The sequence below is a fragment of the Ziziphus jujuba genome, chromosome 6 (assembly GCF_031755915.1).
Source record: "Ziziphus jujuba cultivar Dongzao chromosome 6, ASM3175591v1".
Classification (NCBI taxonomy): Eukaryota; Viridiplantae; Streptophyta; class Magnoliopsida; order Rosales; family Rhamnaceae; genus Ziziphus; species Ziziphus jujuba.
The window spans coordinates 28,026,469-28,052,756 of record NC_083384.1 but is presented as its reverse complement, the minus strand read 5'-3'; the positions used below and the strand labels follow the sequence as shown (position 1 = coordinate 28,052,756).

The 26,288-nt window shown below is 33.2% G+C and overlaps 3 protein-coding genes across 5 annotated transcripts; 1 reads left to right on the top strand and 2 right to left on the bottom strand.

The window, feature by feature from the left end:
- Positions 1-5,544: 5,544 nt before the first annotated feature.
- LOC107430164 (probable polygalacturonase) lies at positions 5,545-9,479 on the bottom strand. The gene is made up of 6 exons (XM_048463472.2): positions 9,317-9,479; positions 8,592-8,941; positions 6,952-7,072; positions 6,674-6,848; positions 6,481-6,551; positions 5,545-6,336 (listed from the first exon to the last, which is right to left on the bottom strand). The coding sequence occupies exons 2-6, from the start codon at positions 8,919-8,921 to the stop codon at positions 5,627-5,629; spliced, it is 1,407 nt and encodes a 468-aa protein (XP_048319429.2). The 5' UTR covers positions 8,922-8,941; positions 9,317-9,479; the 3' UTR covers positions 5,545-5,626.
- A 5,481-nt stretch (positions 9,480-14,960) lies between these two features.
- Positions 14,961-15,884, bottom strand: LOC107430198 (protein SPIRAL1-like 5). Its single transcript, XM_016041007.4, has 2 exons — positions 15,436-15,884; positions 14,961-15,321 (listed from the first exon to the last, which is right to left on the bottom strand). Exons 1-2 carry the CDS (start codon positions 15,661-15,663, stop codon positions 15,247-15,249), a joined length of 303 nt encoding a protein of 100 aa, XP_015896493.1. The 5' UTR covers positions 15,664-15,884; the 3' UTR covers positions 14,961-15,246.
- Positions 15,885-23,601: 7,717 nt separating this feature from the next.
- LOC107430190 (beta-carotene hydroxylase 2, chloroplastic) lies at positions 23,602-25,932 on the top strand. Of its 3 annotated transcripts, none has more exons than XM_016040996.4 (7): positions 23,602-24,333; positions 24,439-24,498; positions 24,606-24,677; positions 24,759-24,864; positions 25,285-25,410; positions 25,506-25,562; positions 25,679-25,932. In XM_016040996.4, the coding sequence occupies exons 1-6, from the start codon at positions 23,932-23,934 to the stop codon at positions 25,526-25,528; spliced, it is 789 nt and encodes a 262-aa protein (XP_015896482.3). In that variant the 5' UTR covers positions 23,602-23,931; the 3' UTR covers positions 25,529-25,562; positions 25,679-25,932. The 3 variants fall into 3 exon arrangements, with proteins under 3 accessions (XP_015896482.3, XP_015896480.3, XP_015896478.3); XM_016040994.4 differs by having other exon boundaries at positions 24,759-24,893; positions 25,285-25,356; XM_016040992.4 differs by having other exon boundaries at positions 23,620-24,333; positions 24,759-24,893.
- The last annotated feature ends 356 nt before the right edge of the window (positions 25,933-26,288 follow it).

Sequence of the window (26,288 nt, the reverse complement as noted above, 5' to 3'; positions counted from 1 at the left end):
GATTCTCTCTTGGAACCTCTCTCTTCACTCTCCAATTCTCTCTGGAATTGCTCACTCTTCTCTCAAGTTCTCTCTGGAACTTAAACAACTCTCTCTCTTGGAGTTTTCTCTTGCTCTCTTGGCTTTATTTTCATGGAACGGGAAGGAGCCTATTTATAGGCAAGCATGGCCACAATCTTCAACAACTTAGCCCACAATTGTTGATCGGTGCAGCATGTCAACAATGGTGGCTGTCAACAATGGTGGCTGTGGTTGGTGCGGTTGGTGAGGTTGTGGGTTGGTGCGGCTGGACTTCACAATTCTCCCCCTCCAGCCGCATTTAAAACTGATGGTCATCTGCCATCTATTCCAGCTATGTCTCTGCATAGCTTCAGCTTCTCTTGAGCAACAACTTTTGTTAGCATATCTGCTGGATTCTCTTTTGTGTGGATCTTCATCAGTTTCAGCAACTGTTGATCTATTACTTCGCGTATCCAATGATAGCGGATGTCAATGTGCTTTGTACGGGAATGATACATTGAGTTTTTGCTCAAATCCATGGCACTTTGGTTATCACAATGTATCTTGTAGTCTTCTTGCTTGATGCCCAATTCTGTGAGAAAACGCTTTAACCACAACATTTCCTTACCCGCTTCCGCTGCGGCAATGTACTCTGCTTCAGTAGTGGATAAAGCAACACACTTCTGCAATCTTGACTGCCATGACACAGCTCCCCCTGCAAAAGTGTAGAGATAACCTGATGTAGACTTTCTATTATCAGGGTCTCCGGCCATATCTGTATCTGTATAGCCTTCTAAGATTGGATCACCTCCCCCGTAGCACAAGCACAGCTTCGATGTACCTTTAAGATACCTGAGAATCCATTTGACTGCTTCCCAGTGTTTCTTTCCAGGATTTGAAAGAAATCTGCTCACAACACCTACTGCATGAGCAATGTCTGGTCTGGTACACACCATTGCATACATCAGACTTCCTACCGCTGAAGAATATGGTACTGAAACCATCTCCTCTATCTCTTCTTTGGATGAGGGGCACATTCTCTTACTCAACTTAAAATGATTTGCAAGTGGAATGCTGACCGGTTTGGCTTTATCCATGTTGAATCTCTTTATCACCCGTTCAACATACTTCTCTTGAGATAGCCATAACCTTCTATTCTTCCTGTCTCAGATTATTTGCATTCCCAAAATTTGTTGAGCTGATCCTAAGTCTTTCATATCAAAAGACTTAGACAATTCTTTCTTCAGCTGACTAATCTTCATTGCATCTTGTCCAACGATCAACATGTCGTCCACATATAGCAAAAGTGCAATGAAGTTTCCACCTGAAAATTTTTGAATATAAACACACTGGTCTGCTGCAGTCCTTTTATAACCTTGACTTACCATAAACGAGTCAAACTTCTTGTACCATTGTCTTGGTGCTTGCTTGAGGCCATACAAGCTCTTCTTTAGCTTGCATACGAGGTTTTCTTTCCCTGAAACCTCAAATCCTTCTGGCTGCTCCATGTAGATTTCTTCATGTAAATCACCGTGAAGAAATGCTGTCTTCACATCCATCTGTTCAAGCTCTAGGTTTAGACTTGCTACTAAACCAAAAATGACTCGAATTGAAGTCATTTTTACCACTGGTGAAAAAATCTCATCAAAGTCAATTCCTTTCTTCTGAAGAAATCCTTTGACCACCAATCGGGCTTTGTGTTTCACCACCCTTCCGCTGCCATCTTTCTTGAGCTTGAACACCCATTTATTCTTTAGTGCCTTCTTTCCTGTTGGAAGCTCAACCAACTCATAAGTATGATTTTTCTGCAAGGATTCCATCTCATCTTGCATTGCTTGCAGCCACTTTTCCTTCTCTTGATGAGAAACAGCTTCCTGGAAACTCTCTGGCTCCCCTTCTTCAGTAAGCAGAATATACTCAGATTCTGGAAATCTCTTTGATGGAATTCGGCCTCGCTCAGATCTCCGAACTTGTAAACCACTGGTTTCAGGAGGTGTACCATCATCTGACCGCTGTGATGGCCCTGCAGCTGCTTGAGAGGATTGAGTCTCCCCCTGCTCATTATCCCCTTCTTCCTCCTGGTCTGCTTCTGGTATATCTTCATGCACCTCATTATCCTCTGTGGCTATTTGTGCTGGTGCTGGATTAGGACAAAAATTCTCGGCACTAGAACTACAATTAGGAGACATTCTGGGCTTTGCAATGTCTTCCATTTTCTGGTTTTCATGGAATACTACATCCCTGCTTCTAATAACCTTCTTGGTTTTCGGGTCCCAAAACCTGTATCCGAATTCTTCGTCTCCATATCCTATAAAGATGCATGGAGTAGATCTTGCATCGAGCTTCTGTCTGAGCTCCTTGGATACATGTACATAAGCTATACAACCAAACACTCTTAAATGAGAGTAGGAGGGAATCTTACCCGACCACACTTTCTCCGGAATTTCAAAATTCAACGGTACTGACGGTGATCTGTTGATTAAATAGCGGGCGGCACGAACAGCTTCTCCCCAGAATGGCTTTGGCAGCTTAGCCATACTGAGCATACTTCTGACCTTTTCCATAATGGTTCGGTTCATTCTTTCGGCTATTCCATTATGTTGTGGGGTACGAGGGACCGTCTTCTCATGTCGAATGCCGTGTCTTCTGCAGTAGGCATCGAACTCCTTGGAAGTATACTCGCCTCCATTATCTGAGCGGAGACATTTCAGCTTCTTTCCTGTTTCACGCTCTACCATGGTATGAAACAGTTTGAAGTAATCCAATACCTGGTCCTTTGTCTTCAAGAAATATACCCACACCTTCCGTGAAGCATCATCAATGAAGGTCAGGAAATACTTGTTGCCACCTAATGATTCCACCTCCATGGGACCACAAACATCAGAGTGCACCAGACTAAGCAACTCTGATCTTCTCAATGCAGAGGAACTGAAGGAGACTCTATGTTGCTTACCAAACAAGCAGTGATTACAAGGATCTAGCGCAGCATCCTTGCAAACAGTGATAAGCTTCTTCCTTGCCAAAGTGGACAATCCTTTTTCACTCATGTGACCGAGTCTCTGGTGCCACAGATTTTGAGACGCCTCTCCTTCTGCAATATTGAGGCTGTCTGCACATATCTTCACATGAGTCTTGTACAACGTTCCACAAATATGTCCTCGGGCGACAACTATGGCACCTTTCGTCATTTTCCATGTGCCTTTGCTGAAGTAGTTGTCATAGCCTTGCTTGTCTAAAGCTACTCCCGAAAGTAGATTAAGCCGAAGATCTGGAACATGACGGACATCCTTCAAAATGATTGTACAACCAACATTCGTTTTTATCTGAATATCACCAGTTCCCATAATCTTTGCGAAACTGGAATTTCCCATCTTTACCGTACCAAAGTCTCCTGCTTTGTACGTTTTAAAGAAATCTCTGTGTGGAGTGACATGGTAGGATGCTGCAGTATCGACTACCCACTCAACATCTTGGGTTGATATATGAAGGCATGTCTCTTCTTCGGTGGAGCAGAGCGCCACTTCTCCTGTACAAGTGACTAGTGTCTCTCCATCCTTCTTCGGCTGATTACCTTGGAGTCTCTGCTCTCTCAACAACTTTCTGCAGTTCTTCTTCATGTGACCCTCCAGGCCACAATGATAGCACTTATACGATGATTTTCTACCGTCTGTAGATCTGCCTCTGCTCTTGCTCCTGCCTCTCCCCCTATCTCGACCACCTCTTTGCTGTCTTCCTCTCTCTGTGACGAGGGCATGTGACTGATCCATGCCAATGTCCTTTCTCCTGGCCTCTTCATTAAATAGGGCATCCTTAACCATAGACAGAGTAAGTTTGCCATTCGGGGCCGAATTGCTGAGAGAGACTACCAATGTCTCCCAACTGTCTGGAAGAGAGCTTAGAAGTAGGAGGGCCTGATCCTCATCCCCTAGTTGGTAATCCACAGCAGATAGTTGATTTACCAAGCTCTGGAACTCACTGGTATGCTCGGCTACAGAAGTTCCACTCTGTAATGTTAGATGTACCAATCGCTTAAGCAACAGGGCTTTGTTCCGAGCAGTCTTGGCCTGGTACATGTCCTCCAATTTTGTCCAGAGGGCATATGCATCCGTTTCCTTCGCTACATGATGGAAGACACTGTGGTCGATCCATTGCCTGATCTGACCGATCGTTTTCTTGTTTAATTTCTTCAATTCTGCTACTTTGCTGGGATCGGGGTTTTCGCCTTTAGCTTCTATAGGATCAAACAGATCCTTACAATTGAGGAGATCTTCCATCCGAGGTCTCCAAAGTGTATAATTTGTGGCAGTGAGCTTAACCATAGCTCCCGAAGATGATTCTTCCATTGACATTATGGCTTGACCAAAATTGGAGCTGAATTTGGCAAAACGGAGTTAACCGTTGCGTCCGGAACGGCCGAAAATGGTGGACTTGACTCTTCCGGGGTCAAAATATAATTACCAGAAATTTTGGGGCAAAACTGTAATTTCACAAAATTTCTGGGTCAACCTGCAAATACAGAAACTTCAGGGGTCAATCTGTAATTTCCAATAGTTCAGGGGCTTCACCGTAATTTCAGAAAACTACAGGGGTCACTCTGTAATTTCCAATAATTCAGGGCTGTTCCGTAATTTCCGAAACTTCAGGGGCTGTTCCGTAATTTCAGAAAATATTGCTGACGTGGCAGATGGTGCTGACGTGGCACCACGTGGCAGATGACGTGGCGACACGTGGCAGATGACGTGTCGGCTGGTGTGGCAGATGACGTGGCAGGTGTGCTGACGTGGCTGCTGACGTGGCTGATGACGTGGTCGTCTTCAACCTCCAGACGGCGCGTGCGGCGCGTGGGCGCGTGAACAGTTGCAGAAAAATTTCAGGCGGCGCGTGCGGGCGCGTGGGAGGTCCGTTTTCTCTCCGGCGAACTTCGTTGTTCTCCTCTCGTCGGGTACTTTCACCTGGGATTGTCAAATTAATTATTTGAGCAACTTTCCGAAACACCAACTTGAAGAACAATGGCTCTGTTTCTTCAAATTTTGAACCCAAGCTCTCGATCTGGGGCTCTGATACCACTTGTTGTGGTTCTCTGACCACTTTAGAGAAGAAATATGAGAAGAAAATAAAAGAATTCTATTAATCTCTTAAAAATAGAATACAAAAATAAAAACTTCTCTCATGGAGGATTCTCTCTTGGAACCTCTCTCTTCACTCTCCAATTCTCTCTGGAATTGCTCACTCTTCTCTCAAGTTCTCTCTGGAACTTAAACAACTCTCTCTCTTGGAGTTTTCTCTTGCTCTCTTGGCTTTATTTTCATGGAACGGGAAGGAGCCTATTTATAGGCAAGCATGGCCACAATCTTCAACAACTTAGCCCACAATTGTTGATCGGTGCAGCATGTCAACAATGGTGGCTGTCAACAATGGTGGCTGTGGTTGGTGCGGTTGGTGAGGTTGTGGGTTGGTGCGGCTGGACTTCACAGAAAGCCATATTTTTCCTTAAAAATAACAGAAGAAAAAGAAAGAAAGTGGGTGCCCAAAAAGTGTTCCATGTCTCACCAAACGGTTCATTGTCATTTTTCATTGACAATTTTTTCTTGGTTTTCTAGAACTTGTGGTTTTACAAACATATTTGTTATATATATTTCCTCCTGAAAGAGCAAGACTGGACTTCAACATCATCAATAGGCGGTTTATCCTCTGGAAAATCACAAGCTGCTATCTTCTCTGGACCTTGATCTGGAAGGAGATGACAAGGCTTAGGAGTCGCTGCACTTGAAATCCCAGCAATATCAGTACAATTCCATGGCACTTTCTTTGCGTTCTTGGCTAGTTCAATAGTGACATTAGAAATGCAAATGCCGGTAAATGGATCACCAGGAATTCCCTCTAATCTAGCTGCCATTGTTACATTCTCAGCAACCATATCACGATAATTTATGTTCTGGATCACTGGGAGCGCATTAGGATCGAAGTTATTATCTGCATGAGAACCGTAATTTCCTGTCATCCAAAATGCCCATTTCATGGTCTTCATGGTCATCCCTCTTACATATATATCTTTCACAAAACCTCCTCTTCCTATAGCAGTTTTGATCCTGACTCCTGATTCTGAATCAATGGCAACAATGTCCTCTGCCCTCACATCCTGAATCCCACCGGACATCTCACTTCCCAGTGCAATCACAGCACTAAACGGAGAAATGCAGGTGAGCCTTCTGATCACAAGCTGCTTGGTTGGCATTCCAAAAGCAATACCATACTCATCCCAACCACTCTTCACAGCTACACAGTCATCTCCAGAGACGATGTAACAATCTTCGATCCTGGTATTCGTGCAAGAATCTATACAAGATAACATAAACAGAAAACAAGGCATTATAACAGAAGAATTGTGTGTATGGCTTTCAATGCTAAGAAGTTGAAACATGTTGAGCTCTGAAAAGCAGTAAATGTATATATATATATATATATATAAACAATGCTTACCAGGGTTGATCCCATCAGTGTTTGGAGATGTTACAGGAGCTAAGATAGTGAGGCTTTGAACAATAACATTGCTGCATTTCATTTTGGAATTAAAAAAAAAAAAAAAAGGTCAAATTCCATCCATTCTCACTGAGAAAAGTCTCTAAGCAGTAAATGCACCACAGAACAAAATGGAATTGGTAAGTAGTAAAACCTGCTGTAAACAGGATGGACATTCCATGATGGAGAATTCATCAAAGTGAGATTAGATATTTGAACTCTATCGGAGAACATGATTTCGATCAGGTATGGCCTGGTATAATTAAGCTCTCCCTTGTGGAATTTTTGCCACCATACTTCACCTTGCCCATCAATGGTGCCATTGTCCCCTAAGTGCAGAGCAATTTCATATGTTTATGTATCATAACTTTTAGTAACTTTTCTCTATAATATTTGGTTCAAGTTCAATTGAAATTTTCGCAATTAGTTTACCTGTTATTACAACATCGGTGAGATTGGTTCCAAATATAAGACTGCTGAATCTTCCACCTTCTGTGTCCCTTCCTCGACCATATGATGGTAGTGGGTCAATCAATGGCCATTCATTCTCATCCTGCAAAAATAGTGAATTTGCTGGAAGAAATAAATACGCATAATGTATGATTCTAGCACACATTAGCTCATTTTCATGTTTATCCAAAAAAAAAAAAAAAAATCATTTTCATGGAATAAGCAAAGTTCTTTAGAGCATAATCATCAATACTAGGAAGCTTACTGAAATACAAGAAGTTGAACTACACCTGTCAGAATTCATCTTATTCTGTTCAAATTATGAATTCAGTATAGAAATTCCACATGATTTTATTGGTTGCTTAAGGTTTTATTTACAATATCAATCTCCTTGATCATTTCAAGCTAAATCGGACTCTATTCCTAAGAAGGAGTGACGAACTACTGATAGAAAAGGATCTCCAGCCAAAAATGCCATAGAAAATGGTATACTAAAATGCAGTAAAAGCACACATATTTGGCCATATACTTCGGAACAATTTTTTTCGTTTAAAAACATAGAATTGTTCCTTAAAGGATGGTTCTCTGATTTTTTTCAAGAACCATTATTTTATGGCCATGGTATTACTTTTACGAACAATAATAAATAATATCAAAATAAAATATATAGATTTTTCAAAATAGTTATTAAATATTTAATTATGAATATATATAGTTTATCACATTGGATTTTTTCTGTAGTGCATATGATCTGCATGTAAATGTATTAAAAATTGATATTTTTTGAACGAAAATATCGATTTTGTTGTACATTGTACATATTAAAATTTTATGTTTTTATTCAAAAAATATCAATTTTGAATACGATCCGTATGTGGATCATTTACATGTAGAATTCTCCTGTATTAGCTATGCAAATACATATTGAATAATAATAAATAATATTGATAAAAATAAAAAAGTAATAATAAGGTTTTTCCTCCTATAGATCTAGAATCCTGATAGTCACACTCAAAACTGAACTTTACACGTTCGGACAGATCTATATTCACGAGATGGTTAATATCACATTAAAACAAAAAGTGGGACCCATCACAAGAATGAACTATTCAACATTTCCATCTCACTTCTTTAGTTGCATTATCAAAACAATAAAAAAATAAATAAAAAAAGACTTCTCTAATTGCCACTTTCCAAAGCAGAAAAACAAATCTGAATAGACCCATTTATTTAGAGTTTTTTTCTCACATGACTTGGCCTAGAAAACAAAAGCAAGTTTCAATTTCACCAAAAACAAAAACAAAAAACAACAAAAGCATATTTCATAGTTTTCAGTGCAATTACAAACATACTACTATAAAATTCTTAAAACGATTTTTTCTAAAAAACATATATATATATATACATTATTAGTTCATTAAAATTTTGCCAAAAAATGCAATAGATAATAAATTTAATTTACAAAATTATTATCAACCATGGATTGATAATGCAATTTTTTATTTATTTATTTTTTTTTTAATGATGCAGGATTGATGCATAGTGTAGCAGAGTTATAATTTGTCATTCTATAATATTCATGAGAAAGGGGTAAAAGTAATTTGTGAGGCTTTTTTAGTAACCTGAGAAGCAAGGAGGACAGCATTTTTATGGAGATAAAGAGTGAAATGGCTGGTGAGATTGAAACTGCCAGTCAACCATTTTCCAGGAGGAACAAATAGCTCAGACCCACCAAATGATGAAAACTGGCTTAGATGATCGATCGCTGTCTTAAAAGCCTTCGTGTTAGAAGTAGTTCCATCACCAACTCCTCCAAAATCTGTCAAAGATGCTCCATGTGCTCTGCAACTTATGGCGGAGTATTCAAAGTGGTTCCCAAATTTGGCTTTTCTGCTTTCTGCTCCGTTTGCGCTTATGAGCAACACAACTATCGCTAGCACTTCTACTACCATCTCTACTATTATATATCTACCTGGAGTTAAAAGTATAAAAACAGAGTCAGAGAGAAAGAGAGTGAAAGCAGTTTTTTTTTTTTTTTTTTTTTTGAAATGAAGGAATTGATTGATTCTTATATGGAAGAAAGATGAAATGGGTGAGTTTAGTAATTTTCCCTAGAAAAATGGATCAAAATAAGGAATTTTCATGTAAAACTGAATTAATCAAGAAAAAATAAATCAATAAATAAAGAATGACAAAACCCAAGAAAGAAAAGATGTCAAAAATCTATCTTTTTTACTAGTAGAAAAAAAAAAATAGATTGAAGATCAATGGGGTATAAATGGTGTGATAAGAGTCCTCTAATGGAGTTGAGAGGATAGGAGAGATTAAAAATGGAAGAGGAAGTTACCTGAGGAGTTTGGAGAGAAAGAGGGAGGAAATCTTCTGTTCGGCAGGAAAGATGATCAACTATATATATACATATAGCTTTGAGTTTTGGGTACTGTACTATCATCGGTTTATTTACTTATTTATTTTGAACAATTAACCACTTTTTTTTTTAATGATTTAAGAAAAAATAATTAGCTCTGATTTACAGTCTACACCCATTTTCTTAAAAACAACATTTTGATTGCTTGGGATTAAAAAAAAAAAAAAAAAAAAAAGGTTACATGGAATATATGAAAGTCCTTTTTTTTTTTTTTTTTTTTTTTTGGGGGGATGAATTGTGCAATATATGAAAAGTCATGATCTGTTTGTCCTTGTGGGTAGAAGTTTTTGACCTTGTGACAATCTAAAGCACTTTTAATTTACACAGACTTCATTTTCTATTTTGGTCTTCAGTAATTTGCCCAACCAGGGTAGTTGGAATATATGTCTCAGCTCTCAACCATATTTTATTTTGAACATCGTCAAGCGCCGCTGGGATTAAGTCAGCCTTGACCTTTTCAATATGCACTTTCGGTGAAAACAAAAAAAAAAAAATATATATATATATATATATATATATTAAAAAAGAAAAAAGAATGATATGCTACAGTGTGGAGGGATTTGATAGCTAACGGCAATCTTGAATTTACACAAAAACAAAAAATTAGGTGTATATGGAAAGGAAGTCCAACTGCATTCTAAAACTAGGTGTAAACAATGGAGGCCAAATGGGAAAGAAGAAGATATGTTTACCATTTGTAAAGGTGACCAATAAAAATACAAAGTGCGCTTCAAAGTAAGCATTTCCACATGGTGGGTTTCATCTTCTCTGTCTCTCTTATGTTGCCCAATTGATAAAGATATTCTATTTTTCCTTACCAACTTTTTTTTTTTTTTCCAAAAAGGAAAAAAAAATATTATATTTTCCCAAAATTTTGTTAAAAGCCCTGATGAGGAAAATTGTTTGAGAGTAAGCAATTCCATAGGAGGGCACATGCAAGGTTTAAATTGTTAGTCAAATTTTGAAGGTAGGACTAGTAAAGGTAGGTCTAGTACACTATTTTTTTTTTTTTTTCTCTTTTTTCTGTTTATTGTTGGAGAGAAGCCGCCTTGATTCTCTCCTCAATTTCGGATGATCCCAAAATTTTTGTTTTCTGTTACTTTCATTGAAATATTAAATCACAATGATCAGTTAATATCTACATATCTTTGATGCATTTAAAAAAGTTTTTTTTTCTCCAATGTTCTATAGGCTATCCTTAATCGGAATTTGAACTTATTAAATAAATTATTACATTACATATATGATTTACATAACCTTCTTAATCCTGGTTTTATAGATTTAATTGAAATTTGCAATATCATTCAAACTTGTTTATTATTGTTGTTGAAATGAATAAAACTAAGATATCCTCACCATGAAGAAGTGATCTAAATATTCTCTGCAATATATATATTTTGTATGGGACAATCTGAGAATGTTGACAACTTTTGGTGATTGGTAATAAATAAAAAAGAACAAAATGGAAGCAATAAAGTTGAGGTCTTTTTTCATTTTTTTTTTTTTTTTTTTAGCAAAAAAGTTGAGGCCTCTTTGGGGGCAGTCAGAGACTGATCAGCCAGTGGAAATGGACAGTAGGGAATGCTTGTGTTCCATAAAACACACACCATAAAAAAATAATAATAATAAATAAATAAAATAAAATTTAAAAAACAAAAATTAAATAAAAATATGTGATTATTATTATTATTATTTTTTTTGGGAAAGATAAAAATATGTGAGTTGGGCTAATGGATACACTAAAGAAACCAAAAACCTAAGGTTGAGAAGTGGATTTGGTTTGATTGAGATTGTGGAATGTTAAAATGGGGAAAAGAGGGGCCACATTTTCAATGTAGCTTGTCAGAACTTGCAAGCCATTTTGCCACCCGTGACCAAATTTTCTCTCTCTGTCACGGGCTATGCATTAACAATTTATTTCACAACAATAATATTCATTCTACTCTTTTGTTTTTCTTTCCACTTATAAGCCAAAAACAATAATTATTATAATAATACAAATACAAAACAAAACAAAACCATCACTTATATTGTACAGGTTGTGAAACTTGCCACAGAAAATTGCAGCTTTTAGGTAGCCAACAAGAGATAGAGATATATGAAATTAGCGGTGGTATTATTATTTTTGAGAAAATGACATTAATTTAATTAAGATGAATATGTTTGTTAGTGCATTTCCACGAATCCCCCACTTGGGTAGTTAATGGGATTTGCAGACATGAAGTTAATGGGTCATAATCCCCTACTACTGCCTTCTTTATTGGTCCAGCTGTGTTAAGCGTATTGACGTCTGATGAATGGGTTTCATATCAATCAGATTTGAAATTTGGGCTTTACCCATCTCATGCATATATATATATATGATTTATAATAATTTTTTGCCATTTGATATTTGGAATCTAACTTTATAAATATGAAAGTGAATGATTTTGATTGTCCAATCAAAATCATTTGATCGTATCTCATGCTTAATGCTTAACGTTACATGTGTTTGGATTTATTTTTGGCCTACCTAATTAAACATAATGATCCAATGGATCAAGCACTAATACATTTTTTTATATTATTTGGTATCGGTTTTAAAGTGTTTTTAAAAAAGAGTAGCTCTTCTAATCAAATATAGCAATGTTTCTAAAGTATCAAAACATATTTTTTTAATATATTTTTTTTAGTATTTGATGAAGTTGGATAAACCCCAAGCCTAGCCCAAAAAAAAAAAAAAAAAACGCTTCAAAAATCCAAATTGGGCTTAATGAGTGTAAAGCTCCAACTGACAGTCTCGGAGAGGTCCGAGAATAAACCCAAAATACCGCATGTTTTTATGGCATATGCATAGGTTTCCACAATCGAAAACTTCCCACACGCATACATGAAAAGAGTTTACCATCTTGTTAAGCTTATAAATGCATTATTTGTATATAAAATAAGTGAAAAAAATGCACCCCAAAAAAAAAAAAAAGTTAAAAATGATTTACATGTCACTTCATAATTGTTTGGTATAACGGCAATGAGGTTGCTTGAATAGAACAAACACACACAAATGCAAACATTTGTTGAGGAATTTTGTGTTTATTATTATTATTATTTTAATTTCAATTACCCTTCTTATAACTTCTTTCTAGTCCTCACAAATGTTTTTCATGGTTTTACATAGTTTGTTAGATAAAAAGTATAAAGGGTTAATTGTATTTCTATAACTTGTGACTTATAGAATTTTATAATTCACATACACAATTTTTTAAATAATGAAAAAAAGAAAAAAAAAAAAAAAGCAGCCACATAGACCAAATTGTTATTAATTGTTTGGCCAAATTAGGAATTAAGTCAAAAACCTTAAGTACCAATTAATATTTCGTATTATATATCGGTAACTTGATCGATACTAGCCAAGGTATATGCTATGTATATAAAAGTATATAAAAGTAGCACCACGTAATTAATTTGAGTCATGATGTTTTTGAAGCAATATTAAAGTCATTATATTTAGGGTTGAGGAAATTTTACTTAGATCAAAATTTAAACTTTAAACATGAATATGTATTTTCAATAATTTTATCATTTGACTAAACCTAAGAATATAATTCAAGTCATGAGATAAATAAAATTTCTTTGTCCCTGATTAGCTGATTATATATATGGTTGACCTCCATACGAAACAAATTAATATGGGGCCTGAGCTAACTCTATATATATTTATAAGAGAGATATAGTCATATAATAATATTGCTAAAGAATACCTATCATATCAATTTCTTTAAAGTTTTAATTTTAGAAGATAGGTTTAATCCAATTAAATAATATATCCCAAAAAATTACAATAAGAGATCTTAATTTAATATTATGGGGTTGACAAGAAAATGGTTATGTATATGTGTATACTCTATATATATATATATATATATATATATATAAGCAATTAAGAATGAGAAAATGTACCCTAGAGTAGAGGATAATTTGCCATAAGTAGGTCCTCGGTTTTTTTATCATACTTTTTTTTTTTTTGTTTGATTTGTTTAAAAATTTCCCTTAATTAAATACCACAAAGGGGAAGAAAAAACTTCTTTGGCAACGGCTTCAAAGATAAAGACTGTTTCCAATTAAAAAAATCTTTTAAAAATAAACGGTCATATAAAATAGGGAAACAAAGATTAATTAAGGCAGTGAAAATTTTGTTGCTTTTCTAGGTCATCCTAGCAAAAAAGCAAACTTGCAACAAATGAAACAACTTAATCAAGCACTAATATATATAGGTTCTAAGAACTAACTTCTATACATATATATAATTGAACAGACCTTATTACTTTCACTGCTTTATATGGACTTCTTCATCATTGAAGAGAGCGAATCAGCTTATATAGTTAACGTTTTTCTAAGATTAAGAAGAACTGTATCGGCAAGTAAAAAACCACTTCTTACATCTATATATTTCACACATGAAAAAGGCTTAATTGCCCAAACTTCAATTTATAAGCATTAATTGTAAACATGCATGCATTTAACAAAAAGTTCCAGACTAGAACAAACAATATGTAATTTGCATAAATTATGTATCATATGTATAGTCTATAGTAGCAAAGATCAATGTTGATGTGCTGTGCTTTAATTTAAACATTAAATTTCTTTACATAAGAAGTTTTGTTTATTCATTTAACTTAATTTTCAAACTTTTATAATCGATTCTATTAAGTCCCAACAGATAATAATCTTTGTATAATTAGCTTTCGTTACAGATAACAAATTTTTAAAGGCTATTTGGATAAGAACAAGTACACTCCATAGTTAAGCTGTACTTATAAGCAATACATGGAATCATCTCTTTTTTTTAAATATTAGTCCAAATAGTCCTTTTAATCTGGTGTGGTCTACAAATTTTGTATTTCTATACGGTACTTTTTTATATATGAACAAGGAAGAAAAAGAGAATCTATAGAAGAAAAATAAAAATATGAATAGATATGTACATATATTATCCTCTAGTATACTTAGTTTATGATTTTGAACACTGGATTTGAAATGGTTAAAGAAAATAAAAGGAAAAAATATATATATATGGACATGAAAACAAACCATAATAATCAATTGAAAATTGTAAAACAAATGCATAAATACATAGAAAGAGAGTAATATTCTATTGAAAATATATTTTCAACATAAGATGAAAACTTATTAATATATCCAATATTAAGGATACCACTTCAGTTAATAATTTAATACTAAAACTATAATAACATAAAAACTTGCCTCATTAATCCTTATTTTTGTATATATATAAAGGCATTTAGATAACCAAACAATGAGCAACTATAGTTTAATTCTTATTGTGATCTCTAGAGACAGTTCCACACAAACGACACACAGAAACAGAAATTAATAAAGAAAAAAAATGCAGAAATTAAGAGAAGTAGCGTTTCAATATTTATATTAATGATAAGAAAGGTATCCTCCAAACTAATGCTGGAAACTGTAAAGTTTATATGACTTTCCAAAATTTTGGTTATATATTGAAAGCTAAACCAGATGGAAAAAAACGTACCACAGAGATAACTGGAATAAAATCATACAATGATCATAAAAATCCATTTTTTATTATATAATCAATCTAGCTAAGACAAACTTAATTAGCACAAACACCATATAATGCCAGAAAGACCATTACAAATCCACCATATACGTATATATTCATAAATACATATAGGTGGGAACCCTGAATCCCTTATTAAACATTTCTTCCCTAATCCACACAAAAATATGTCCTTATTTCTTCAGGTTTAGATAACATAACACAGCCAACTATGCTTAATTTGAGTGTTCAGATTGGGAGATCGGAAAAAAAAAAAAAAAAAGGCATATCACTTATCACCAAACAAGTATCCAAGCGATGAATCTCCTCCTGGAACTGATTTAACTTTTGTTGATGGACGATCCTGATCAAGTATTACAAATTAACATATAGTACTATTAATTATATTTGGTTAAAGATCATATATAATAAGGTGCAAATTACTAAAAACACATCCAAGTAGTATATATGAACTTACAGTAACAAAGTTGCCCAAATTTTGGCCTTGAGCTCGCTGATAGTTGTTGGAAGCTTTTTGTTTGCCAGAAGAAGAAGAACCACTCTCCGGAGGCTTATCTATGCTGGTTTCAATTCCATATGGAGGCTCGATTTTCGGCAAAGATGGCGGTGCACTTGGTTTCTCATCTGACCCAAAAAGGTAGCCCAATGAGCTCTGCCCTCCACCATAGCTTCCACCTCTACTCATGGCTACTTTAGCTGCTTAATCAATTGGTTTCAGAATCTGTTTGTCAAGTAATTGCAGTCAAGGAGTGTAATGAAGGAGAACCCTTGTGTGTATTATATATATATGATCCATGAAAGTGTATGTATATATAGAGAGAGATCATGGAGATCTGTTTTCACCATTTTGGATGTTGATGAGGGTTATTCAGAATACCTAATTGACCTTTTTTGTTGAACAGTCAGACCAACTTTATGGATGGTTTATATTTATTTTCAAATTATATAAAAGGGGTATCCAATGGATGGATTAATTAATTAATTTGGTTCGACCGACAGTAATGTATGTTTGTATGTATATATTCATGTATGTATGGTATAATTAAACTGATCATATCATGATCAACATAAATCTCAGCCAAAAAAAACAAAATGTCATGAACATGAAAAAGTCACATATGGTAATCACCGTCCCTATATGTAGCTGGTAGTACCCATGATCATGTATTAGACGGTGACATATTCTAAATCAACTTTTCCTTTCTTCAACCCTAAATTATGCAAATAGAAGTTTATTTCCCTAGTCTCCTAAAACTATTACACGATAATTATATGAAAAGCTAGCTTCGGAAAAATAATTCATACTACTTTGAACAAAATAAATAAAAGAAAAAAAGATGTAAATTAAGACATTTTTCTGATAAATATAAAGTTTAAATGCACTTTACTACCTTTGGCTAAAGTTCATATTGGGGTCTCTAGAATTTTTTCATTTTTTCATTTGATACACACACACACACACACACACACACACACACACACATATATATATATATATATATATATATATATATATATATATATATTATATAAATTTGAGATATATGATGGATTTCAGTACACCAGATGCTGAACCTTTAAGTTCCAAAAGTTACATGCATATTAATGGTCATAAAACCAATTAATGTTAATGGAAACCTACTGGTTTAGTCATTTTTAACCTTAAATTTATTTTTTTCATTTTCTTTTTATTTTATGATCATTAATCCATCCCATATAATCCAAAAACTCATCAATTATTAAACAAAAAAAAAAGAATTAAAATTTAGGTTAAAAAAATGTATTTAAACCGTTAAAGTTCCATCTTATTTCACAGTTTTGTTATTAATTTGTAACATTTTGAAATTTAAAGGATATCAAATACATGCCTATATATATTTATATAAACATAAATTGATCATATAAAGGATAGTAAATGCATTTAACCCTAAATATAATCAAGTAAAAACCTACAGATATATATAAACTTTTACTTACGGACATATATAAACAATGATATTTGTTAAAAGTTTTTACTTTGTTAAATATCTTATTTCATGGAATACTGTTTTCAAAATATTGATAAAACAAAATTAAATTAACATCGATTAAAATTGAATATACAATTATTAATTAAGTTCTTACGATAAAGAGAATATAAGTTGGTTAGATGTCAAAATCAAGTTGGTTTGAAGTTTTAATGGCAAACTTCGTGAACAACAATGTTACTAACCATGATTAATGATTAGTGGTTTTTGATTAATCCACATTAGTAGGCAGTTTGTTGTGACAAACTATTGTTTGGGATGAGAGTTAATTAGCTATTCCCCACTCCTATTCCTAGCTACTAATAACTCTTTTTTCTTTCTTTTAAGCAAAAAAGAATGTCTTTTTCTTTGATTGGTTATTATAACCTAATAAGACAGTGAGACACATAATTATTAACTAAACAGAGGGGAACATTTTACTTACACCTGGCTACCTAGGACTTGGCGATCATTCAACACGAAACCCAAAAATATCAAGAGAGTTGATTTACATCGTACAAAATTGATGCTACCTGTCACTGTAAAAAGTACAAGAAAGTTAATTCTTATGGGCAATAAACGCTGTAACTTATGATTTTAACTGTGATCAATCTCGACAACCTCATGTGGCTTGGGCCTAAACCCAACATTATTATAGCTAAAGCAATGCTTAATTGGTGTTAAATCAATATTAACAAAATCAATGTAAAAGTGCTGAGAAATAATGGCTTTCTTGCAAAATGGACCCATATGAATCATCTCGTCATCCTCAAAATTCAAAAATAAAAAAAAAATAGTGGGCACAAGGAAAGAAAGGAAAGTTTTTGCTTATTTTATAATATAATACAATTCGCAATAACAATACTACAGAAAAAAGTTTCCAGTTATTTACCAAAAAAAAAGAAAAAAGTTTCCAGTTTGTGATAGATATAGTGTGGTTGGACAGGATCTTGTAGGCCACAAGGAATCCATCAAACCAATTATGGTAATAAGTGGTACCTGATATTCTCTGGCTCTAGCTAGTTTAGAGATAAGGAAAATATGTGACCGATCTTCATCATCCTTTTCTCTTTCTTTTTCTTGTTTTTTTTTTTTTGTTTTTTTTGGGGGGGGGTAATTTTTCATCATCCTTTACTTCTTGTAAACAGTTTGTGTCATTCGAGCTTTTGGTTCCAGATAAAGGAAAAAATAATAATAATAAATTGCTCGAAGAAACGATCAATAACCATAACTAACAACTAAGTTAGAATCCTGGAATGTTGGCAGAGATTGAACATATGGATATCATGTAGAGCGTCTTTATGTTAAATCTTTTGCAATAGTTGATGGAGCAAAAAATGATATCAATGGCCCTCAACACACTGCAAAAAGCTGATAATCTTGGAGGACATGAACAGAAAAAAAGCCATATCCTAATAAAGCATTCAATCGGTACTTTCCATAGGGTAAACCCTCTTTTGAAACAATGGTTTTTGTGGTGATGGGATTTGCCTTTAATGTCAAGCTTGCTACTTTTGGATATGAAAATATATATATATATATATATTATATTCTTCTTCTAGTTAATAATATAGTATATAATGCATGCCAACTCACTGGAATATTAGAAGACCAGATGAGACAACTACAAAGGTATTGAAGAATAATAGAATATTGCTCATAGTCATATTGGTTATAAGTTTATAATAGCCAGCTACTTTCATCATCATATAGTTTTTGAGTTAGAATTTCAGTAAACGGTTTAGGTTACATATTTTTTTCAAGCACATTGAGCACAAAGATGGATGGGTTTGAATTTGGATCAAATTGAACTCTAAAAGTAACTTGCTATGTATATGTTAGGTTAATATATATTTTATCCACATGACTTCTTATTAGCTTAGTTGTTGACAGTAAGATATATGCTAAGTTAACATATATAATTGCTGACAGGAAGATCGTGTATTAGAATTTTGATGCTCTTATTCATGTTAAGTAATTATTGAATACATCTAAGACCCAATTTATGCCATTTGTTAATAAGTGAGCCTATATATTAGAGGAGAAATAGAGAGTCGATGTAAGTCATGTATTAACTGTTAGGGCTGATACACAAATTAAATCAAATTAATTATACAAAACATATAGATCAATAAACAACAACACTATAGCACTATACTCCTTGGATCTATACACAATCAAAATACTGTATTTCAATTAGAAATATTTATATATTAAATTTACTAACTTTTAAAATACAGCAATTGATTTATCAGATCCTTTAAACTTTTTAATCTGCAATATAAAATACAAGATTAATGTCTAATGAGCACACTTCTCTTTAACCTTTCTTCTTTTGGTTTTTATCAAACACACAACATTAACGTCTTAATCTTTCTATTGTATGTATAGTACTAACTAACTGATAGCTTGTTCTCCAATTTATACATATGTATATTAATAATTAAAAATAATAATATTAATATATAATATAATAACATAATAATAAAAATAATAAAATAAAAAATAAGTGAACTGGACTTTAAGAGAGAATAAATCCTTCAGTCCAATGAATCAACTAAAATATTATAGAAAATGTATGTCCAACAACCCCTACTATAAAAATTAGTAAATAAGTCAGTCTTATTATTAGTATAAATAAATCCTATAAGTGAATTATATGATTATGACTAATCCACACAAAATACCTAGTATTAACTTTATATTCTTAACAAACTCCATATTTGATTGATATGACCAATATTATCATGTCACCCATTGAAAATGGTATTTTCCAAACTAATCATTAAAGCAGGTTTGTCTTTTGAACAAAAACTAATTAACGCCCGTTTACTTGCTTTCAAGACCCTACACCTATCTATATTATATGTGTAATTAACAAAATGTTTTAGCTTCATGTCTCCAGTATTAGCCATTAACAAAGTAAGTAGCCAAAAGTAGATGTAGAAATGTTTTTCTATACAAACTGATATAGCTCTTGATATGGGCAATTCGGATATAAATTTGTATATGTATAGAAAATTAATCTCATATGCATGCGCAAGGATTAGGTAAGGACATGAAATGAAAGTGATAGAAAATGTCAGAAAATATGTGGCTATGCAGGTAGGAATATCAATTGCAATGGAAGAAATTGAAGAGATTGAAAGAGGGAATTATGGAGAGGAACAAAATAAAAAGGGTTGTTATGTATGTGAAGGTGTAACCTCTTTATTGGACATGCGCGTAAAAATATGAAATGGGTCCAATTTAAGCAGAAAATGGAGCCCTTCTTAAGAGCAAGTACTGCAACATGATGGAGACCTTGGAAAAGATTGGACACACCCTTATTTTACTCTCCCACTTTGTAAAAATAAGACAAATTTACCTGTTTATCGACACTGACTCAACATTGTCCAATTGGAAATATGACTAAGATCACACATACATTATAGTTTAATCATGGTCAGCACTTTCATTGTCCCGGAAGATCATATTTGCGTGCATTAAACCAAACAGTTTGTATTTACCAAAATAAAATCAAACATTTTTTTTTTTTTTAATGAATCATCTAATTTACAAATTATTAAAAATCCCTCATCATCCCGTGTGATTCCACCCGATACTCTTATGTACAGAAATAAGATAATTACTAAAATTACCACCTTAATAAAAAATGAAAAATCAAACAGTTTGTATGTACTTTGTTTGCAATGGGCAAGGCTGGTCGTGCCCCTTACTTAACTACAGCCTAGCAATAATTCGTTAGGCCCTGTAATGTTTTAGCAACCAGCCCATTAGAGGACAATGACACAGGTGACCTGGTGCTCTTTATGGGCCGTGACCAAGTAACATTCTGGATCGTCATATTTAACTTTCTTATGGGCTCTCATTGGACCAATAGTTTGTTCTTGGTAAATAAATTCTTTGTTGATATCAATGCATTTAAGTTTATTAAATTATTAGCCATTAAAATATTGTCACGTTAATTGATTTCTAAACTTTTTTCCCCAAAAAAAAATAAAAAAAATTGATTTCTAAACTTTAATAAACATATTCAATAAATATAGCACGTACTTTTTTCAATACTAGGGACAAAAGGGTTTGTACTCCTTGCTCTTTATTCTTATTCTTATTATTATTATTACTATTATTATTATTAGTATTATTTTTTGCTAAAACTGACAGCACTAAAATTACAAAACGGGTATACACATCTTCTTATAACAGCAAAAGGACATATTTTAGGCCAAAAGGGATAAAGCTGAATCAATGTTCTTGAATATGAATCAGCCAAAGACCACAAAAAATCAGCAATTGAATTGCAAATCCTTGGCACTTGCTGTATATTATAATAACCAAAGTTAGATAGCTTTTTGTAAATATCCTGCAGCGCCAAAATACATTTTTAATGGTGGGTGATATACTTAGCTGATAATACTGCATTAATCACAACTTGAACCAACTTCCTCCAATTTTGAGAAACTTTCATATCAATAGCCCACTCTTAAGTATAACATTGAGCAAGAGCAACATTAGAGCTTGAAATTTTCTTGTACCACATCTTCAGAGCATTTCCCCAGTTATCCTTGGCCACCACTCCAATAGCTGAAGCATCTTAGCTTTTGTAGATAAAAAGAAATGACTTTATCATTTTTGGTATGTAATAGAAGATAACTTTCATATAAAAGTACATGCTACTTGTATTTGTCAACATTTTGGATATGAATTGCTATATATTATTGTTTGCATAATTAACGTCACACTTCATTCATTTCTTGGTAATGAGATTGTTGTCATTTGTCGGTTTTTGGCTCCTGGATCTTAGGGAGGAGAGAAATAGCCGAAGGGAGTGTCGAATGGACACCACTTTTGGCTCCATTAAAACCTTAGAGGATGACCTCTGTGTTGTGGCCAAACAATATATATATATATATATATATATACATATTTTGCTTAAAATTGGGGTTTTATAAACCAAAAAGGTGATGACCAGGCCATTGGCAAACAAGGCGGGCATCTCTATTAACACTCTTCCAAATCCAATCAAAGGAAATAGAATCAAAAGCAAGACAAAGATGTAAAATACAAGGACAAAAGTTTTCTGCAGACCAATCTAGAAAATTACAGCTTCGGTTGTTTTAAGCTTTAAATAACAGCTTTCGAATCCCTTTCGCAAGAAACTTGTCTCCAATCCTCGTTGATGGTCAAAGGATATCGTTATGTAATAGATTCTCAATTTATTTCTTAAGCTATACTTTTATTCTAGTTTATTTTCGCATACCATAATTTAGGTTGAATTACTCTATCAATTAACCAAAAAAAAAAAAAAAAACCATAAACTAAAATATACCTCTTAATTCTTTCTTCTTCTTATTATCATAACTAAAGGAAAGATTTTTACCAAATCAAAATACATTTTCAATAGTTTTTACCATTGAACCTACAAGGACAAAGTATGCCTCATATTTTGTAATAGCTCATGTAGCAATATAATAGTTTAAAATAAAAATTTAAACCTAAAATCTTAGTTAAATTAGAAATCATGGATAATTTATCTCACCTAAATATTTTATTATATGCCAACATTTTTTTAGTTTCGTCCCTTTTGAATATTGTTTACACGTGTTACGTACTGGTGTACACACCTGCCAAAAAATCTTCCTATAGTAAAAGGAAAACATTTATTTCTATATACGAGCCTATATTGACGCGTGCATCACATGATTTAACTTTTATCATGAAATTAATGCTCATGAGCAGCCGTTGCTTACTTCTTAGTTTCCTCCTCCTAACACTAGCCTTGTTAATAATAGACGAATTGAATACTGTCTCAATTCATTAAAAAAATAATAATAAACAATCTTAGAGATTTTTTTTTTTTTTTTTTTTTGTGGTTTGTTAATATGGATGATATTATCTGTGAAGTTTATATATCATGTGATAATTTTATTAATTAACCAAAAAAATTACTTTTAATTTGAAAAGTTAAAACATAATTAAACATTGTCAATTATCAATTATAAATATTAAAAAAGAATAATATTTAAGCTATTAAATTTTTTACTCAAAATTATATGATGATGTGAAAGCTAGAGTCATGTTTGTTAAAAATGGATTGAGGCTGATAGAAGAAATTTCTATATGAGTAGTTTTAATTGGAGAAACAATGTCTATCCAATGAGATGAAAATCGTTGCCTACTTTCTATTCTAGTTAATAAATGATGGGGACTGACTACTAGTTAGACATTTTCATTTTAGGCTAATCATTATCAGTTTATCACACGCGATTTGTTTTTCTATTTCACCAATCAACTTAGATGCATAGAGTCCATATGATAGAGATCACATTATTAATGTTTTGAGAGCCTCTCTTTCTACGCAGATACCTATCTCTTTTATGTAGTCAATATTTATTTATTTTCTTTTTTTTTGGGAAAGTAAAGAAAGTATTTCTTTCAAGGAGTTTCAATCTATGGTTTCCTTATATGGAAAATTAAGTTTCATAAATATTCATCCCATAAATGCAATAATTCAAAATTTGTTTAAGACTTTTTTTTATGAATGAAAAAAATAAAATAACCGTATATACTTTAAGAAAAAGAAACAGACAACCAACTTTCACTTACAGTGATATCACTCTACAGTCTAGACCTGATAGCTGTGCAAGAGCCGAACGTCAAATGGAGTAAAATTTCCAAATCACTTTCCCACGGCCAGATCTTGTTTATATTTATGACAGGTCGTTTTTTTCCAACTTTTTATGCTTTAGTAATGCTTCTCTGCTCCTGATAACCTTCGTTTTTCAGAAACTTCTTTCAAAGCCAAAGACTCTCTCTCTCTCTCTCTCTTTTTCTCTTTCTCGGAACCCCAATAACCTTGGGGTTTGGTGACTATATATATACATGCATAAATATATATATATATATATATATATATAGGTTAATTTGAGCTTAAACCTGAGTCCATGGAGACCGGAGTTTCAGCAGCTTCAGGAGCTTTAAAATGCAGTTTTAGCCGAAGAAATCGCACGGCTTCAAAACCCATATCTAAACCAACCCTTTACTTAGTTTTAACATCTGCAAAAACCCATCAGTGGAGGAGTTGTAATACTCATGCGAAAAACAGAGGAAAACGAACCACATGTTTATCTGCCGTGGACAAGAAAACAGAGGATACCGTACAAATTCTGAAATCGAAAGACACCAATGAATCCGAGACTCGGATTATAATTCCAAAAGCGGCAGAGAGATTGGCAAGAAAGAAATCGGAAAGATACACCTATCTTGTTGCTGCAATCATGTCTAGCCTTGGAGTTACTTCGGCTGCTATTATGGCTGTTTATTATAGGTTTTCTTGGCAAATGGAGGTAAATTATAAAATTTAGAACATTTTCTTTTCTGGGTCTGAAATGTAATTTACCATTTTTATATTTTTGCTATACCTTGTTAATGCAAAAAATTTATCAAAACAGGGCGGTGAATTCCCACTTGTTGAAATGTTGGGTACATTTTTTCTCTCTGTTGGTTCTGCTGTAAGTCTCTTTAATTTCTCTCTAATCTCTATAACAATCCGAATTCATTCATTTTTTTTTTTTGTGTTTAACTTTCAATTATAATTAGAATTCTGGGTGTTTTGCAGGTGGGTATGGAGTTTTGGGCAAGGTGGGCACACAGAGCTCTGTGGCATGCTTCATTATGGCACATGCATAAGGTATAAACCTCGCCATTGAAGACCTCTTTTAAGCTAATTTCCAAAGGCTAAAGGCAGTGTTTGTTTGGCAAATTTTTGCAGTCTCACCACCGACCCAGAGATGGTCCATTCGAGCTCAACGATGTGTTTGCGATAACGAACGCGGTGCCAGCAATAGCTCTGCTATCGTACGGCTTCTTCACCAAGGGTTTGGTTGCAGGACTCTGTTTCGGTGCCGTGAGTAATTCAACCTCTCTGTTTTATAATCCGATAATACTCTACTTATCATATCATTACTAAATCATGTATAAGATAACATAATAATAATTTGATTTATTTATTTTTTAATTTACTTTTTATTTAAAAATTCACTTTTTCACATTAATATATTTATTAATAATATTTCAATATTTATTATTTATTAAATTAATTTTGATAAATATTTTAATACTTATTATATCACTCCATAAAATATTTTCTTTTTTTTTTTTCAGTTTGTTTTAATTTCACATTTTTCCTTGCATGTGGTGATGACGTGGCTTGAGGAAATTGGTCAACACCAAAATGAAAGAAATTAATTTTGTTTTTATTCCTCAATTAATTGAGTTTTGGTTGATTTTTGGAACAGGGATTGGGAATTACGGTGTTTGGGATGGCGTATATGTTTGTACACGATGGTTTGGTCCATCGACGATTCCCAGTGGGTCCAATTGCGAATGTGCCTTATTTACGAAGAGTTGCTTCAGCACACCATGTGATTTAATTTTCACGTTTCTTTCATTAACCTTGCTTTGTAATTATGTATATCTAACTTTTATGATTCTCTTGAATTTTTATTTTTTTTTGCAGCTTCATCACTCGGACATATTTGATGGAGTGCCATATGGGTTGTTCTTGGGACCTATGGTAAGCCTACATTTATTTATTTATTTATTATATTTAATTGACTTTGTGTTTTTCTATTATTTTAAGTTTCAAGAAATTTGTATTTTATTTCAATTTCTTATGCCCATTCATTACAGGAATTAGAGGAAGTTGGTGGCAAAGAAGAACTGGAAAAGGAGATCAATAGAAGGATTAAAAAATCGAAAAGTTCATCATGATAAAGCCTATTGATTATATGATATTTTAGCAGGGATCTACTATATCTTTTCATTATTATTATTATTTGGTAAAGCAATAATTCTTTTGTACCATACATAAAAGTGTAGTTTAATTTTATATGTAAAAATAATTCGATATTTAATGCTAATTTAGTTTGAAATGAGTGGAAAAATGCATCTAGAAATGTGTAAAATGGAAATCAAATATTAATTTATAGTTAATTTATAGAACCACAAACCATGCCATTCTTATTCACCAAAAAAAGAAAAAAAAAAGAAAAAAAAGAAAAAACAAACCATGCCATTCTTATCTAATGCATGTTCAACCTAATTAGAACTTCTCTTAAGCACGTGGTCCTATAAGGGAATGTTCTCCTTTTACACCAAGAAAATGCAATCTAATTAATGGTACAAAATTTGATGGAGTATAAAAATAAAAAGACCCAACCAAAATGAAAGCAATACTTAATACAAAGTATCCAGAAACAATATCAGACATTTGACAAATGCCTTAAAATGTGACATTAGT

Bases quoted from the DNA above. Each gene is read 5' to 3' on its own strand.
- LOC107430164 (XM_048463472.2), bottom strand. From the start codon at position 8,921: ATGGTAGTAGAAGTGCTAGCGATAGTTGTGTTGCTCATAAGCGCAAAC. The intron at 6,849-6,951 runs GTAAACTAATTG...CTCTGCACTTAG, and splicing joins CACCGATGTTGTAATAACAG to GGGACAATGGCACCATTGAT. The intron at 6,337-6,480 runs GTAAGCATTGTT...TATCTTGTATAG, and splicing joins CACTGATGGGATCAACCCTG to ATTCTTGCACGAATACCAGG.
- LOC107430198 (XM_016041007.4), bottom strand. From the start codon at position 15,663: ATGAGTAGAGGTGGAAGCTATGGTGGAGGGCAGAGCTCATTGGGCTAC. The intron at 15,322-15,435 runs GTAAGTTCATAT...ATACTTGATCAG, and splicing joins ATTTGGGCAACTTTGTTACT to GATCGTCCATCAACAAAAGT.
- LOC107430190 (XM_016040992.4), top strand. From the start codon at position 23,932: ATGGAGACCGGAGTTTCAGCAGCTTCAGGAGCTTTAAAATGCAGTTTT. The intron at 24,894-25,284 runs GTGAGTAATTCA...TTTTTGGAACAG, and splicing joins CAGGACTCTGTTTCGGTGCC to GGATTGGGAATTACGGTGTT. The intron at 25,411-25,505 runs GTGATTTAATTT...TTTTTTTTGCAG, and splicing joins GAGTTGCTTCAGCACACCAT to CTTCATCACTCGGACATATT.